Consider the following 17267-nt stretch of genomic DNA (forward strand, 5'->3'; position numbering starts at 1 on the left):
TAAAAATAAACAATTAAAACTCAAAAATTCCCATTCCTTTATCACAAACATACATGAAATCAAATTCATAGACATAAAACTGTAATATTGTTATTAAAAAAATCTGGAGAATAAATGTTATTATATTACTGTATATTGACTTAAAGAAGTATAAATAATCATGAATTTTGACTTCGAAGTTATATCTTACCTATGTACCTTACATTAATTAGATCGCAATATCATAGTTTCAATTTCATGGAATAGTCTTCATTATATTTTTTAACAGTGACAAAATAGAGTAGTTAAATATTTGTTAATGTTAATATTTATTTAATTATTCCTCAAAGAAACTAAATAAAATGTCATAGTTCAAAGGCGCTTTTTTGGAAGTTGCACCTACAGTTAACCCATACGTCAACGTTTAAAAAAAAAAAATTGAATTTGATAAAATACGTACGTGTGCGTACATCATTAAAATTTTTGGGCTTTACGGCCGCTGTTAATCTTCCAGAGGTCTTCTAAGCTTGAGGACAGCACAGATCTAGACCTCTGCTGTCCTCAGCCAAGCTATCTAGCCCAACACAAATCATGAAGCCCGTCCTTGTAGATTATCAAACTCGTCCCCACATTAGATAATTTACTGTCTAGCATTGTATTACTCCGTTCTGGATTGAATATTGAGAGACATGGAAAAGATTATTGACGGTATCAAATATATTGCCTCATTTACCGTCTACGTCAATATACTTAATAAATTAATGAATGTATTTTGTCATTTAATATAAACCTGTTTATTCACCCCTACGAAGCTGGGATGGCAAATTTAAAAATGTGTAGAAAATAATATAGTATGTCTTCACAAATAGTTATGGAATGCATGATATAAAAAATCTTATATTATGTGCAATGTATAATATAATACTACTACGAGCTTTAAATAAGTGTATATTTATTATTTAACAATATATTTTGTTATATTTATATTTACCTGCGAGCAGAATATTGCCCATTTTTATGTAACCTACTTAATTATATTATGTAATATGTACTATTATATATTTAAATAATGTTATAAATGTGGCGTATATATTTAAATTGCAATATTAAAATGTACCAGGTATTTCTTTGTTATTTTTATATTTTGACACCCTAATTTTTTTATGATTTTAAACCTACATTATTATCTTACTTAAAAATACAATTCGGCAGTGGCATACAGTTCTGACTGGAATTTGATATTGCTTGTACTTCCGTTTCTCGAATATAATTAAATGAAATAATGAGAGTGCCGGAATTTAAGTTTATACTTTATTTAAATGTTGGTTAATCTTTCTTGAACACGGCCACCGCAGTTATAATCTCTTGGACGAAGACATAATCACTAATGATACGCACGCCTTAAATATTATGATAAATGAAGAATAGTTATGTATTGTTTAAAGAAAATAAATTTTTAAATCAATATGCGATCCTTTTGGTTATGATGAAAAGAGCAAAACTATATATTTTATCCTGGGAATTCTTCTTCAAAGAAAAAGGTAAATTTGGACATAATTGTAGAAATTATTTGCTAAATTTATATGTACTTGTATGTACTTATAAATTACCATAATATACTATTAATTCTGATGAGTTGTATAATTATCATATGAATTATGTTAACCGTCGTTACTTGTTTATTTATATTAACGTAGTTTTTATACAAATGTAATAACTTCTAAAATTGTTATAATGTTATTATTGATGAATTTAAATAAAATAAAAATTTCAATTTATGTTTTTAGCTAAGCAATACATGTTTAAGCTATTCTCTTAACTTATATTATCTACGAAAACTTTAAATTTGCAACCGATTCATTAATACACAGATTATATTACAACAGATGAAGGAAATGCGTGACATGACATGACATTGACATATTAGTTCTGACAGCTCTAATCAAAATTTCTTTGTTATGATTGTGGATTGTCATTTGTCACTGCAGTCATAATTATTAATTAGTTCGCCAACCAAAATTTATTTATAGTATGTGTTCGTAGAGATCCTAACGTTATTAAGATTTTTATTTAATATATACGAATTATTTTGTCAATAAACTTCATTGAAATAAATTATAGGGAATGTTGAAGTTTGAAATAGTGTCTTCTCGGACCGTGGAGGGCGTCGACAAAGAGAAAAAATATGTAGCGTATATGTTACAAGTTAGACAGGATGCTACCGAGTCACGAGTCTTCGACCCAGACCCAGCGAATGTAGAGAGGAGATACACCCACTTTCTAGATTTATACAATGGCTTGAAGAAAGAACATCCAGCATTATTAAATACCATTTCATTTCCGCGGAAGGTATGACTCATTATTTTTAGTAAACAAACCTTTGTTTGCTTTGTGTTACCGCGATGCTAAACACACAAATTTAACTATGAATAAATTAGCATTCATACATTTGAGTTGATGTTATATATGATAATGCAATAGTGTGTTTAATTTAATTAGTCTCATACAATTTAAATACTATGACTCTACTCTATTTAGCTCTTACTGCCCTAGGAATAGAGTTTTGTATTGTTCATCTAGAAATTGTATATAATGTTCCAAGATGTTCTAGTAAATACCATGTAACCTAAATAGCATTAGTGATGTATTAATTGTTATTGATAAGCCCTTTATTGCAGATAGTCGTTGGCAACTTTGATCCAAATTTAATATCAACTAGATGTGCTGCATTTGAGTCACTATTGAATTTAATAGCAAATGAGTCACGCTTGAGGGATGCCCCTGCAGCTATCGCATTCTTTCAGGATATAGAATTGAAAGAGGCTAGAAAATTAATTGATGATGGGAAATTTGATCAAGCTTTATCATTATTAGAAACGAGCTTTAAATTATTAAATAAGGTATACAGCTGCATTCCTTAAATATTTTATAATTATTTTCAAGTATTTAATTTGATGAAATATTGAGTGTGTAATTAATATTAACCTATCTCTTTGTAGGTGTATACAGATAGATCTCGAGTAGTCTTAAGTGTACTATGCAGAATAGTGGCATGTGCAGGATCCAGTGGTGGAGCCTTGGCAGGTCCTGTGGAGAAATGGGCTCAATTAGCACTCAGACGATATGAAGCAGTCAGTGATTCCGACTTACTGCTCATTTATATACCACTTTTGCACACATGCATTTCTATATGGTAAATATTGCCATTGTTAACTTATTTATGCACAATAATAATTATTGAATTCACAATATTGTTTTAACAAAGAGACTAGTTCTGTACTTGATGTAATATATTATTCATAGTATAAATATAATACAATGATAAGTCAATACACTCAATTCTAGTCTAAATGAGGTAATCACAATACCTATTGTTTAAGTATTGTTACATCTTTGTTTGTATTTTTAATTAGTAAATTATAAAGTAAAATAAGGATTTAAAAGCAAAAAAAATACTAACCAAAATTTTTATGTTGGATACATCAACTGCTGGCAGTGTGCTTCTATGCCCGGAGTTTAAAATATTCCAGTCTTACAATCAAACATGTGTAGCTTACACAAAGGACCATAGTAGAAAAACAAATAAAATATATTTTTGTAGATAAGTGGTGTTAATGGCATACGATAACAAAAACTAGCAGTGGGTTGCCAATTTTTTTTTAAACGTTCAATGTTTTACATTTTATATTATATATACATGTTAAATTGATACAATATAAAATTAATAATTTCAGGGAAACATTGGGTCGTGATAAAGCAAGGCTGGTTGAAGAGTTGAACTCGCTACGTAAAAAGGGAATGAAAGTTGATTCTGTGCCAAGCTTGATGGAAGCTGTAGACAGTTTGGATGCAACCATTTAATAATAACTTAAGAGATATACTGCTTTAACAAATTTGATAAATAGTTTTTAGAAGACCACCTTATATATGATAATATTTCATAATATTTTAGCGTGTTATTTTTGAGTCAAGTATATTTACGCAGACTAGTATTTTGTTAATCTAAATCATGTTAGCTATCTAGTTTAAGTATAAAAGTCGGCTAATTTTATCGTAGTGTTAGTAGATCTTCAGTTTATTTGTACCTGCATTTTATTTTGTGTACTACTTTGACTTATTTATTATTTTTAAATGTTTAATGACGACATTTTTACCGAAAATCATTTAGACCATGATAGATCTGCAATCAGTAATATTATTTCATATTTATTACCTAAGATAAAAGTATAATGTAAGCCTTTTAATTATTTAATCATTAGTCAATGTTACATTTTACTAAATAATATTCAATAGTTTTTAATTACATACTATTATGTCTTTTTTTAATGATAAAATTAAGCACACAATATTGCATGTTGCTTATCTGTACATTTTGTACTTTCGTTTAGCTAGAAATAGTGGTAGTAATCTGTTAACGGAGTAGGAAATTATTTTTATTGTATTTGTGTAAAATTGATGATATGAATTTTTTATTTTTGTTCAGTAAAATTTGAATGAACCGGTGCTTTCTTGATATTCAATTAAGTTATCCGAATTTTACGATAATTATCAAACAATTTTTGGAACTGGGAATACAGGCAGGAATTGATAATGTTTACGGGGACACATATAAAAATAAATAAAAAAGTATTATTCATTTGCATATCATTTGTTTAGGCTTTGCAAAAGTTATTACAGAGATATCTACATTTTTAGTAAGATTGAATATGAATCATTGTATACAATTAACAATATATGTTCAATAATCCATTCAGTATTACTATTGTTATCTGATAGTTCTCTTTCAATTACTTTAAATTTATGAAGAATGGTCATTACTAATTAATTTCCTAAATCTCATATTGATGTCACATTGTGTCTTTCGATATGCAATATTATTCTAATAGATGTAAACGTAAGTAGACAGCTTGGAACTCTTTAAAAATACCTACTTGTTAACTTGTCATTGTTATTTGAACTATAGTTAATAGGAATAACAGATGGCGCTACTGTGAGTGCATTGAATTGAATATTATAATAGTTGTTTTTTAAGGATTGGCTGCTATTTCATGCCTTTCGCATTTCTTTATATGATTTTAAAATTTACGACTCTTTAATAAGGCAAATTATATGTTACGCAGTATGTCTTAAGCAGCTAGATCAAATAATTCGCCTAAAAATAAAATGTGCCTAACTTAGTATTAAATTGGATTGGAGCATAATTAATAAATTGTGATATTTGCTGGTCTCGTATTGTATATACAATTTTACAAAACTTGATATTTGATCGTAGAAGGATGTTTAGTGCACTGTGATTTTATTTACATTGATAATTTAAATATAGTGCTCGCAATAAACAGTAATGTTGGTTCTAAACAAATCGATTATACTTTTAAGTCCTCGTGTTATAAAGAAAACAAAAAAAAACAATGTTATACTCAATTATCGGCTATAAAAAAGTATATATTTTTTCGTATTATAAAACGTTTTTTTTTTTCGAATAATTCAGTTGCGCGTGTAATAGTGAGAATGTGATAATTGTAATGTTGTAACCATAGATAAAAGAATAGTCTGATTAATTTTACAGCTGTCAAATTAAATACGCGCGAAACTGTGAAAGATAAAGCGATCGTGCGGCCAGTTTTTGTCATTTACCGTACAGATTAATAAAAAAAATATAATACTAAAAAAATGTATAGCGAAAGTGCATAATTCCTCCCGTTGTTGGTTAAAGGAAATTATTCCTATTAAGAAAGATTTAGATGTAATTCCAATGCATTGCTCCACTTTGCACTTGGTCGTCGCACATTCACTTTTTTCCCTAACAGTTTGACAAACTCTTTGACAGTTGTAAATTTTCTGAGATAGATATATATGGTGAGTTTTATCTTTATGACCTTTATGATGATGTTATAACAAAACTTGGTCATGATCGGTGATATTGGAAAAACAATAAATATAGATTAATTTATAAAATTGCATTCAATACATTATCTAGTCTAGTGATAATTGTGTATTTCAACGTAGTGTTTTGCTTAATTATCAAAAGTATTTAAGTCACAAATTTCATTTATTACATAACTTTGTTTAGAATATCTCAAAAAAGTGGAAATGGTCGCAGGTTAAAAAGGCGATTTCTATATCTATTGGGGGGATGATTAATTTGTGTGATATCTATCATGTTATTTTAAACGGATTCGAAACAAAACACCAAATTGTGAATTCATAATTGTTACATTATAACTGAATTAACTTCATTTGTATGTACAACAATGTGTAACAATTAGCGCGTAAATTTAAATGGATTCTTGTTTACAAAGAAAGAATGAGGCATTGCAATGTATGATAATTGCCAAGAAAAGGTAGTTTGAAATAAATACCGACTAATATGAGCCTTTAATTGCTTTAAAACCATAGTGTAAGATAGAACGCTAAATACAATTGTTTTATGTATTCATATTACATTTTGTCTATGCGTTTCAATAAAATTATTCTACCATTAATGTAGGTTTTCGCTTTAATTGTTTTCTATTATACGATGAAAGAAAGTAATCTTAAGTATATTATTTACTTCAAATAATGCATTACGTTTCTAACACTTATTATTATACCCGATAGTTTATCATAATAATCTTAGTAATAATAATTCAATGTATTCGTAAGTAAAATTATTTAATTCGATTTGCTTATTTTTTTTCTATGATATTATTTTATTGATTAAGGTGACTGATATTTTGTACATTTGTAGCCATAATAAATATAATATATTTGAAAATGTTTTATTTTTTGTATGGCAATAATGTCATCATTTTATATGAAGCAACACTGAGATTAGAGAGATAAAAATAGTAAATTCAAAATATCCTAAAAATTACTTAGGTTTCGTTCAAATTTGCGCAGGCAATCTTTAAAGTCTTTAAAATGGTCGTTTTATTAATTCATAAATTGTTTTTGTACTCTGCAACATTTAAGTATACCTATTCAGATAAAAAATAAACAAATTTGTAATTTTAGTATGGTGGAATTACCAGGGCGATAACAGGACGATTATTTTGATTAGTCTTCCTATTAGGTACAGTTCACAGAAATCGATTTTGTTGAAAGGTGTCTTGTGTGTTTATATTCGTGTACTTTTATTTTCGTAGCGAGTATGAATTATGATAATAGCTGCAGATGATTTTAGTCGGAAGCGTTGCATAATGAAATTAGTTTTATATTAAATTGATTTAAAATGTATACTGTGTTTTAGTTAAGTTTCACTCAGTTTTTGTTTTCATTTTTATCTACTACACTTATTTTCATCTAACAAAGATTTGACATCAAAAGGAGGTTTTTTAATTTATATTTTTAGTCGAGTGACAAATAATATGGCTTATTTAAATCATTTAAGAAATATTAGATTAGTTTGAGTTTGTTCATTTACGCAGAACTACTGTTCCGGTTGCTACAGGATTCTCATATTATATAAGTTTATAAATTTTGAACGTGAAAACTTAGACATGCTCGTATTAGTAAAGTCTATCTGCGTGAAAATTTAGACATGCCCTTATTAGTAAAGTATGTCAGCGTGTTTCTTCGTCAACATCTCATCTATGTAAAGATTATATCTGCTATGTGTCCTTCAAGCAGGTTATCTATCACATCTACAATTGGCCCTTAGTCCAAATCCCTTGCTCAGACCAAAATCATTGTATTATTATGACTTTAAAGTTAATAACTTTTTAACTACTAGTTGCACTATAGGTATCGTATATAGCGATCATTATTACACACAGAAACACAGCCTTCTGTCGTATTGATTTGTACGTAGACAATTTTACTACCTTTAATGATTTCATATGTTCTTAACAAATATTTATTGGGTTTTTATTCTATGTGATTCGAAAGTATGTGAAACACGAGTATTCGGTTACCTACTGTGCCTAAGATATCTCGTAAAACCGTTTATTCCTGCACTTGAATTAATCGTTGTTAGTGCCATCCCATTGGAATATATTGGAGAATGGATTGGTCAATGTTATTCAAAATCTTTATTCAATGTAGAAACATTACACTAACTTCTGAACTTCTGTCACTGTCAAAAATTCTGCTTATTACCGGTTTTGAAAGTAAATTCCCAATACCCGAGAAGATTCAGTGAGATATATGTACATATTTTTTCTCTTTCAAACGTTTCGTAGCCGATCTTTTAATCCCTATTAACTTGGAAGTTCATCATCATCATCATCATTAACCTGATTTTGTCCACTACTAGACATAGGCCTCTCCAAGTGCACGCCACTGTGGTCGTTCTCCCGCTACTCGCATCCAGCTTCTGCCAGCCGTCTTGCATAAATCGTCACTCCACCGTGCCTGAGGTCGTCCTACACTAAGTTTGCCTAGACGCGGTCTCCACTCTAGAGCAAGTTTTCACCAACGGTTATCGGTTCTGCGACAAATATGGCCAGCACACTGCCACTTCAGCTTACTAATACTAATGGGCTACGAGTATGTCGGTGACGTTGGTTCTCTGATGGATCTCCTTATTTTTGATGCTATCCCTCAGAGAAACGCCGAGTATAACCGTTTCCATAACACACTGAGCAACTTTAAACTGGTGGACCAGCCTTGTCGTGAGTGTCCTCGTTTCGGCTCCTGATCTCATGAATCACGGACATGACTCGGAAGTTATTAGTTTTATAATATCCTTTAAGATACGTTCTGTTATTGACGATGTTTTTGTATTTTGTAACAATATAAAATTCATTACATGCATATAAACAATACAGTTAAGTTTAAGGTATTCGAATTTTAAAACTCCTGTACTATGTTTCTACTTACTTTTTTAGTCGTATTCCTAGGCGTATATTCGCGTCGTTCGAAGGAAGGGGTTAAACCTCATCAAAGACTGGTACTTCTGAGGAAGCTGAAGGCAATTCGTTTCTCTGTCAGTAAGAATTATTCTTACGCATATAGGTATAATTACGCATCAAAGGGTTTTATCGCGATAAGAATATTATTTTTTATAGTTTTTTTACATATAAATTACATAATGTATTTTTTAAATCTGAAAAATGGTACTTGTGGTAGGACTTCATGCAGGCCCGTCTGGGAAGGTCCCACTCACTCCCAACTAGTTTAAATATGTACGTCAATATGTATGTATCGCCGTCCCCGGGGAATAAAAAGATAACTAACAAAACGTAAATTTTCAGGAGAATTAAAAAACATGTTTTCGTCAATAACTTTTTAAATACTGGACATAGAAGCGTGATTTAAAGTTTTTAGAAAATTAGATTTTTAAAAGCTTTAAGTTAATAACGAGAAGAACCTGTAACCTATGTTGAATATTTAAAAAATAAGAAGTTAGCCAAAATCAATCATCACCTGTGTTGCCTAACGCCTGTTATCATTTTATTCACAGTATTTCATATCCAAAGTCAAATATTGTACAACAGCTATATCATTTTATTCTTAGGGTTTCAAGAGTCCAAATACAAATGATAATACAATAATATCATTATGTTCTCGTAAATATTCATTTACCATTTTATGTTTAATGACTGTAATCAATTTTACTTGTAAAATTTTGATATGGTTATCACGTTTAGTTTTGTTTTTTCTCATGATACCGTTTTATTAAAACAAAATTAAACCAAGGAAATACAGCAAAACGTTCAATATTTTTCATCTGTTTTATTTGAATCCTTCTTTAAATCGAGTAAATAAGTAATCCATAGTTCCATATTATTAATTAAAAAACTTAATACTCAACTACAATACTCAACTACCTAATCAAATAAATCAGTTTTAATCAACAATTGAAATATTAGTCATGATCTTCTTCCTCGTCATCAGCATTGCTTCCAGAGTTACCCTGATGAGTTAGAAACTTGTTAAGAGCGTGATAATGCTTGTGATATGTCCTGACTTGGAAACGCACATAAAACTATCATACATAGCCTTGCTTACTGGAAAAAGTTCAGTATACATATGTATAGCACTGGCAACTCCGTCACATCGCTGGGGTTTGGACTATCTGTCGGGTATCTCGTTTCATACTGATTCTTCACAGATTCTATGTTTAAATTATATCTGTATTTCAATACTGATTGCTGTGAATGGGTAACACTCTCTTCCATAATTTGAGTCCACAATATTCTCTTACCATCTTACCAGTTTTTTAGGCTGCCCCTTAGGTTGTAAAACTCTGATTTCACCATTTCCTTGACGTTATATCTGTCGCCATTAACATATGTGTTCCTAACAATTGAGTAAATTTAATCGGGAGTATATTCTATTCTATGTTTCAGTTAGCCCTCAATATTGAAATGCATCGAATCTCCCACACTTTGGTCTTAGCCAATCTCAAAACATCTGTCTGTTGTATTAAATCCTAGCTTTTGTGAGGTAAATATATATCAAACTAAAATAAATCTGTTTTTATTTTGACCGTAACGTACCTCGGAGTAAAATAACATGTTATAGACGCCTCTTTTCTTCTCATGGAGTAGCAATTGCCTCAAGCAAGTACCTATTTCATTAGCACCTCTTTTCGCAATCTGAGCATGCCAAACATAGCAATACCTAACAAGCCTTTACAATTAATATCATCATATACTGTGAATTTGTAAAAGAAAGTATCCTATACTTTCTTTTATAGTAAAAGGTACCAACTTCAGACTATGAGATACTCAAAACCGTTTCTAAAATTGGTTTCTGGTGTCAATCTTGCGCGAAGTTTCGACGAATTCCAACCCCCTGGACAGGCTGGGTTTCGGACTGGTTTGGTAGAACAACCTTGAGGACGAGGTGAATAGAAGAATTCAGGTTTGGCAGCGTTTCGGAAGTTACGTCGAATCATTACATCGTCGATCCTACAGTGCCTTAAGACGAAAGTCTTCAACCGGTGCCTCCTGTCCCCGTCCGTCCCGTCATGACATACGGAGCCAAAACGTAGTCACTCACGTCACGACAAAGCTGGTCCACCAGTTTAAGACTTTAAACCAGCTCAGCGTTTCTCTGCGGAATCACATCAGAGTAAACATCATCACAGACCCGATAACCGTTGGGGAAAAAGTGTTCTAGAGTAGAGACCGCGTTTCGGCAATCGTAGTGTAGGACGTTCTCGGGCGCGGTGGAGTGACGATTTACGCAAGATGGCTGACAGGAGTTGGATGCGAGTAGCCGAAGAACGATCTCAATGCATACAATTGGCCTATGTCCGGCGGTGGATGAACATGAGCTGTTGATGATGAATATATTCAAAATCCCGTTGCTCTCCTATGCCATGTACATTAATTCCAATCTTTCCTTTTGATGGTTCATTTTGATTTTGAAACCATTCATTGGCACCTCCTTGATAATTTTTTTTAAATTCCTTGATAATATTTTTTTATATTATAAATCTTAGTTGGAGTCAAGTCAAGAACACATTCTGTCTTTGTTTTAGGATTATCTGAAATTTCATGAGCTTCGTATATAACATAGCGATGCTATGATATTTCTTGTGTTAAAAAAAAAAATATATATTTTGGATATTGTTTACAAATTTTTTGTTGCTTTTTCTATGGAATCCGAATTGCCTCCAGTACTTGACAGACAGTTGAGTTGCAATATTTTTGATGTTGTTTGTAGACTCGACTAATACTGTGATTCGTCCGCCGAGAAATCTTCAGCTATATCATTTTCCTCGTAATAAATTCCTTCTTTTGGGCTCTTTTAACATATAACATGGTATGAGTTATAACTACTTCATCAAAAGTATTATTACAAACACACCTTATACGAAACGCGTAGACTGTTTTGCACAAGAATAAAATGATAACTGCTTTTATCACAAGCTAGTCGAGAAGTTTTCACGAGAAAATAATTGTTAGGCTGTTTGTCCTACAGTAAGATATAAAGACATTTAGATAATAGTACAATATATTTTTGTTCTTGAAATATCAGCATGAGTATAATCGTAGAATAGTAGTGTAATATTTTGTAACTTCGTAAGTATCACTACAATATTTATGAAAAAAATTAAGCAGATGTATTCGTATCCAAAGATCTCAAAAATGACAAAACACTAAAACGATGATAATGGTAGTTATCATTTTGTTCCCCGGGGACGGCGGTATATACCTACCTATTTTCCAAAATGTTAGTTTGGAAGGGAAGGCAGGGTAGCGAATAATCTGTGCCTTCACGACAAAAATAAAAGCTAAAATAGGTATGTAGGGTACTCTAAAAATTATTAAAACATAATATAAATTAAAAATACTGTTTTTAAATTCCACTTATTCAGGGATCATTATTAAATTAAGAATATGTCATTAAAATGCGTAAGTAGCAACGATTATGGATTCGATGAGTCGATGTCATAAAGCCGATATATTAACTAAATTGTTAAGGGATTCACCAAAACAATTTTCCCTTCATAAAGTTAATGAATTCGGCTCAAATCACCCTTTGTAATGATTATGATATGCGGTCCCTTCGATCGACGTTTGATTACACGGTAATTTCGATCGGCTAATGCACTTATTAATTCATATATCGATTCCGAGTGCGAAAAGAATATGGAAGCTTAAAGGGCCAATATCAACGATATTATCGTGTTAAATAATTTCTGCTCAACCTGCCTTGTTCTGTTTTGGATTTCATTATGTTTTTCAAGGTGGAAATTGAAATAAGCAATGCCTAAATTGTAGGTCTCTTGTGTTTTGAATTCATTAGACTTGTTTCTTGAAATTGCATCTGCTTATAAAAATGTAAATTACAGCTAAAGGATTACGATATCTAAGTGTCATTTAAACGTAACCGTTTTGACAGGTAACATTTCGTGATAGTACATAAGTGTTCGTTTTCTATGATAAGTAACACTGTATTTGCATCATAATATATATTTGCTTATCAAACCGACATCATATTTTATCGAAACAGCAAGTACGGGGAAAGTTCTTAAGAAGCAACTTTGTTTTAAGCGCGGCTGGTAACAGCTATAAATCGGTCGTGCAGATTTACGAGGGTGCTCTGCAAATCGGTTTATATTTTCGATAAATAAAATTGGCGCGGGTTTTGCGAGGTAAGCAGAGGCAGTTAGGAGCGCGTCGCCGCTGCCGCCAGCTGCCGCGCTCACATAAACCCAACTACCCTCGCGTTTTCTTGCTGACAATTTTTTCCTGCTCCGGTCATTACGCAGCTGGGCCCGAGACAAAACGGCGAATCGTTTAAGCCCTCTCCAGAGACCGTCCAATTTTATTGTGTGTACCTAGTCGAAATTGATATGCCGTGCGAGTGCCGGCTAGCGTCACATGCTGAAGGACAACGGCCTCGCGCCCGCTCATTTGTTCACTTTACTTCAGCACAAAACGAAATTAAAGTAGCCATGATTGATAAAAATAATACGCTCTTTGGCTTTAAGTTAAGAATAGTGTGACCAGCACAGCGACATCTTTACTTAAATTTTGATTGCGTATTTTTAATTTTGTTTCAGTTGCTTAATTTTTATAATTTTCTATAAGATATTTAAACGCTTAAATTGTAAGTTTATAAAAAATATTCGAATGTCTTATTGGCTATTTTATTATAAATATTTTTTAGATTATATACCTCTTGGTAGAAATCGACAAATCTCCTTCGTAGCCTCGTACCTACATTGCTTAAATAATCTATGCCCACGAGACAGAACGAAACGACGTAAAGCAAAAAAAGTGACACTTCAATTATTTCCAAATGTTTCCGTGTAAAAGTAATGTCGTCTAATAAAAACGATTGCGATGCGGTATCCATAGCGGTGGCGTTAGTAGTATTTGCTCTGCCGCTAACACTTTTGATGCCAGGTTTTTCAGTATGGGACATTCTTCCAAAAGTCCGTATATCTCGTTTTCATATCTTCGACTACTATTTCTCGTGGACACAGCTTAACACCGCTCTTTTAACTCTGCTTGTACTTTTCTTCTGTTTCTACCTGGAAATTAGAAAACGCGCGTAAGCTTTGATTAATTAAAATTAATTCGTATTTAAAAGCAGAAGCAATATAAAATTACTAAGTAATGTGATGTTATGTTACAATAAAACGTTAATTTATCCTTTATTGTATAAAGTATTTTAGTCACCTGAATTCATTTAATTTATATTTATTTTGTTATTTATATAATATTCATTTAATGATAATATTAGTGAAAAACAATTTATTTTCTATTGTTTTATTATTATTTTTTGTCATATTGAGTTTTAACTCAAACGTTGAAAATATTAACGCTGAAAATATTTAATGTTGAAAATATTATTATAAACGATACAACGTTACTGATGGTTCTTTACTTCAGAACTTACATCCTAGGCTGTCTTAACATATAGTTTAATTCATAAACATTTTTACTTAGACTTTTTTCTGGAATGTGTTGATACATTTATTTAACGAGCATATCAATTTTTTAGATTGGATGAAATGGTGGAAAATGTTTTAAGCGTCCGTCAAGCTACGGAAGTTGCGATGGAGGAAGAAAGGGATCGGCAGGCGGCTGCAGTCAGGGCGTGTGTTCAACTCCTGGACACCTCCGCGGAGCACTACGAGAACCTGACCCTTCTGCGAGATGAGCTTCGCAAGAGAGAGAAAACGCTTCAACATCCTCCTGTCATTGAGTTATCTACTTCGGAAATGTAAAATTTGACTTCAATAAATGTGTTAATATTTACTTAAATATCTTCTGTCTAATTATTGACATTTTTTGTATAAAAATAATTTAGCTATTAGGGGAAATAATACTAATCTTGCAGTCCTAATGAAAACGTAAAGAATAAAATGAAAATTCCAAGATCATACAGAGACTTCAACCAACATTGTTGTAGAGATATCGTTCGAGTGTATTTGGAAATAGTGAATTAAAAGTTTATTTATTTTGAAATAAACGTTTCTAATTACTGAAAGCGTTGTATATTCATACGTTTTTATTTTTGTTTAACGCTAGACATGTTCATTAGAGCGACCGACGCGGTCCTCGTGGGACATTGTTGACGCGAAAAAACCAATCTGGAGCGAGCAATTACGTCAAACGACCTAATTAGACGCCGCTTGCTTTACTTGCTGCGACTAGCTGAAAAATATTGTGTTCTTCGCCTCCCACTCGTTACTATTTCAATTATCGTAACTGTTAAATATATATACACGTAATATTATTGAAAGAAAGTAACTATTGAGTATCCTGCAGGTTCCTTCTCCAAATAAACTAGTCATCATTATTATAGGGAAGATTCTGATTATAACTAGGTATTTTGTTTTAATTTCAAGGTATTCTCATGATGTTGTACCATGGCTAGGAATACGGACATGGCCTTGACATGTTATGTTAAGTTATTTATTATTTGGAACAGTTTTACTTTGTCTTGTAGATTCAGTCCAACACAGATATTTTTTTGATCTTTTGATTTTTTAATCAATGGACGTCTGCCCATCCAAGAGTCTAACTCATATGTGTACTTACTACCTATCACGCTATCTATATATTATCTATTGTATTAAAAAAAATAATGTTTTATTAGAATATATTCCGTGCTCCGTCACCGATTGGATATTTTTAAAATATACATATATCTGTTTAAAATTGATTAATATACGAGATTGCTTAGAATTATGACGTCACTTACATAGAGTTTATTAAAATTATTAATTGTCGATAACACTTCATGCATAATAGTTATCTCTTTTCTTCTCTCTTTCTTAATTAAACATCTAAAAGTCATTCTGACTGCTTAAATTTATCAAGTTCTGTTGAATAAATTTAATTTCATTTCGATTCAAAAGTGTTTAAAATTCATCCTTGCGTAAGGAATTCACAGTAGCTTTGATAGGGCTCGACACGAATGTACGTCACTTAACATCGCAAGGTGAACACGCCCCTCTTTTTTCATTTAAGACGAATCCGCCGGGAGCGGATCAGGCGCTTGCAAAAATAAATAAAACTGTTATTGAGATAAGCATCTGCGGCGCGGCTTTCGCTAAGTCCCGCTGTGTCGCGCTGAGCAATGCACTGAGATATGTCCGGATTACGGCGCGCCGCAGCCTCAAGTTTCCTTCAAATCTGCCGCTTTTCTACCAAGTTTACAGCTGAAACCGCTTAGTCTCCACCAAGATGACAATTTAAAACTGAAATGAATGTTTCACTGTTTTTCCGTAACATTATTACTTCTATATTTTATTGTTATAAAATTAACTTTGTCTTGTATTTTTTATATAAAACGTTTTAACACAAACATGGAATATGAACTTAAATAAATTATATAATAATTCATGAAGTTAAACAGTCATATGATGTTTGCCTCATAGAAAGCCATTTAATTTTATTTCCGAACTTTTACTTTAATGTTCCAGGTTTTCTATTCGGCATGCAATTTGCTATTTCTGCTACCTACCATACAAATCAATGATTAAGTAAGTACCGGTGTAAGCAGTAAATGCTGGTCTTAGAAATATCTCGAAGTGATTTGAAGGAAAAGTAAACGCACGTATTACTGTCGCGTACCGCGATATAAGATTGGCCGGCACCTGCGGCCACCTGGCCCGGATTAATTTCTCATCAGCTCTAGCTCCGGGGAAATAATGAAGATTCGAGAAAAATACTACGAGTCGGGATTGTCTCCGCTTGATTAATAAACCCCGCAGCTCCTCACAGACATCTACGTTCCGAGATTGATGTAAATTTTAGATAAGTTATTCTGTCTATTATTTTTAATAAAACTTGGATAGAGTTTAAGCCGCCCTTTTTTTATATTATATTTTTTAATGTAGACGAACAATTGAGCTACTTAAGTTAAAGTGGTCAATTTTGCCCCCATTAGTATTGTAAGAGGTTATAGCTATTCTTTACAATGCCATTGCGCTGCGAACCATGGAACCACAAGTAAATCTAAAATAAGATTAAACATTTCAACCGTATCAAAGCAATAAGAAGAGTAGCTAATCATATAGTTTGCTAATAAAACATGACTGTTTGCTGTACCAATATATTAAACTCTAATAGTAATAATAATAAGTGATTTCAATTTCCTATGACGAACAAACCAAGTCAAAACATTTTTGGCCTTTGACAATATTAAAATATAATTTAAAAAAAAATTGCTTTGAGTCATCATTTTATACTTTAGGACACTGATTAATTGCTTAGTTCTGAACTTAACATAGTACCTTCAAAATATTTAGATTATATTATTTATACCTTCAAAATAATCTAAATATTTCGGGTAAATAAGTACTCGTAATACTGTAATAACTTTTTGAAATTTTATAATTATGTTCGAATTATAAAATTAGACGAGTATAAATTGCACTGGACCCTTTTTTC

General features: G+C 31.6%; 2 protein-coding genes across 3 annotated transcripts; both read left to right on the forward strand.

Annotated features, from left to right (window-relative positions):
* The first annotated feature begins 1945 nt into the window (after positions 1–1945).
* LOC124531105 (sorting nexin-21) lies at positions 1946–6639 on the forward strand. 2 transcript variants are annotated; one of them, XM_047105561.1, is made up of 5 exons: positions 1946–2008; positions 2101–2328; positions 2658–2879; positions 2979–3172; positions 3714–6639. In XM_047105561.1, exons 2-5 carry the CDS (start codon positions 2104–2106, stop codon positions 3838–3840), a joined length of 768 nt encoding a protein of 255 aa, XP_046961517.1. In that variant the 5' UTR covers positions 1946–2008; positions 2101–2103; the 3' UTR covers positions 3841–6639. The 2 variants fall into 2 exon arrangements, with proteins under 2 accessions (XP_046961517.1, XP_046961516.1); XM_047105560.1 differs by having other exon boundaries at positions 1984–2328.
* Positions 6640–13618: 6979 nt separating this feature from the next.
* Positions 13619–14627, forward strand: LOC124531418. Its single transcript, XM_047106003.1, has 2 exons — positions 13619–13914; positions 14368–14627. Exons 1-2 carry the CDS (start codon positions 13679–13681, stop codon positions 14591–14593), a joined length of 462 nt encoding a protein of 153 aa, XP_046961959.1. The 5' UTR covers positions 13619–13678; the 3' UTR covers positions 14594–14627.
* The last annotated feature ends 2640 nt before the right edge of the window (positions 14628–17267 follow it).

This window comes from Vanessa cardui, chromosome 7, assembly GCF_905220365.1.
Source record: "Vanessa cardui chromosome 7, ilVanCard2.1, whole genome shotgun sequence".
In the NCBI taxonomy this organism is placed as follows: Eukaryota; Metazoa; Arthropoda; class Insecta; order Lepidoptera; family Nymphalidae; genus Vanessa; species Vanessa cardui.

Bases quoted from the DNA above. Each gene is read 5' to 3' on its own strand.
- LOC124531105 (XM_047105561.1), top strand. From the start codon at position 2,104: ATGTTGAAGTTTGAAATAGTGTCTTCTCGGACCGTGGAGGGCGTCGAC. The intron at 2,880-2,978 runs GTATACAGCTGC...ATCTCTTTGTAG, and splicing joins GCTTTAAATTATTAAATAAG to GTGTATACAGATAGATCTCG. The intron at 3,173-3,713 runs GTAAATATTGCC...TAATAATTTCAG, and splicing joins CACACATGCATTTCTATATG to GGAAACATTGGGTCGTGATA.
- LOC124531418 (XM_047106003.1), top strand. From the start codon at position 13,679: ATGTCGTCTAATAAAAACGATTGCGATGCGGTATCCATAGCGGTGGCG. The intron at 13,915-14,367 runs GTAAGCTTTGAT...TCAATTTTTTAG, and splicing joins CTGGAAATTAGAAAACGCGC to ATTGGATGAAATGGTGGAAA.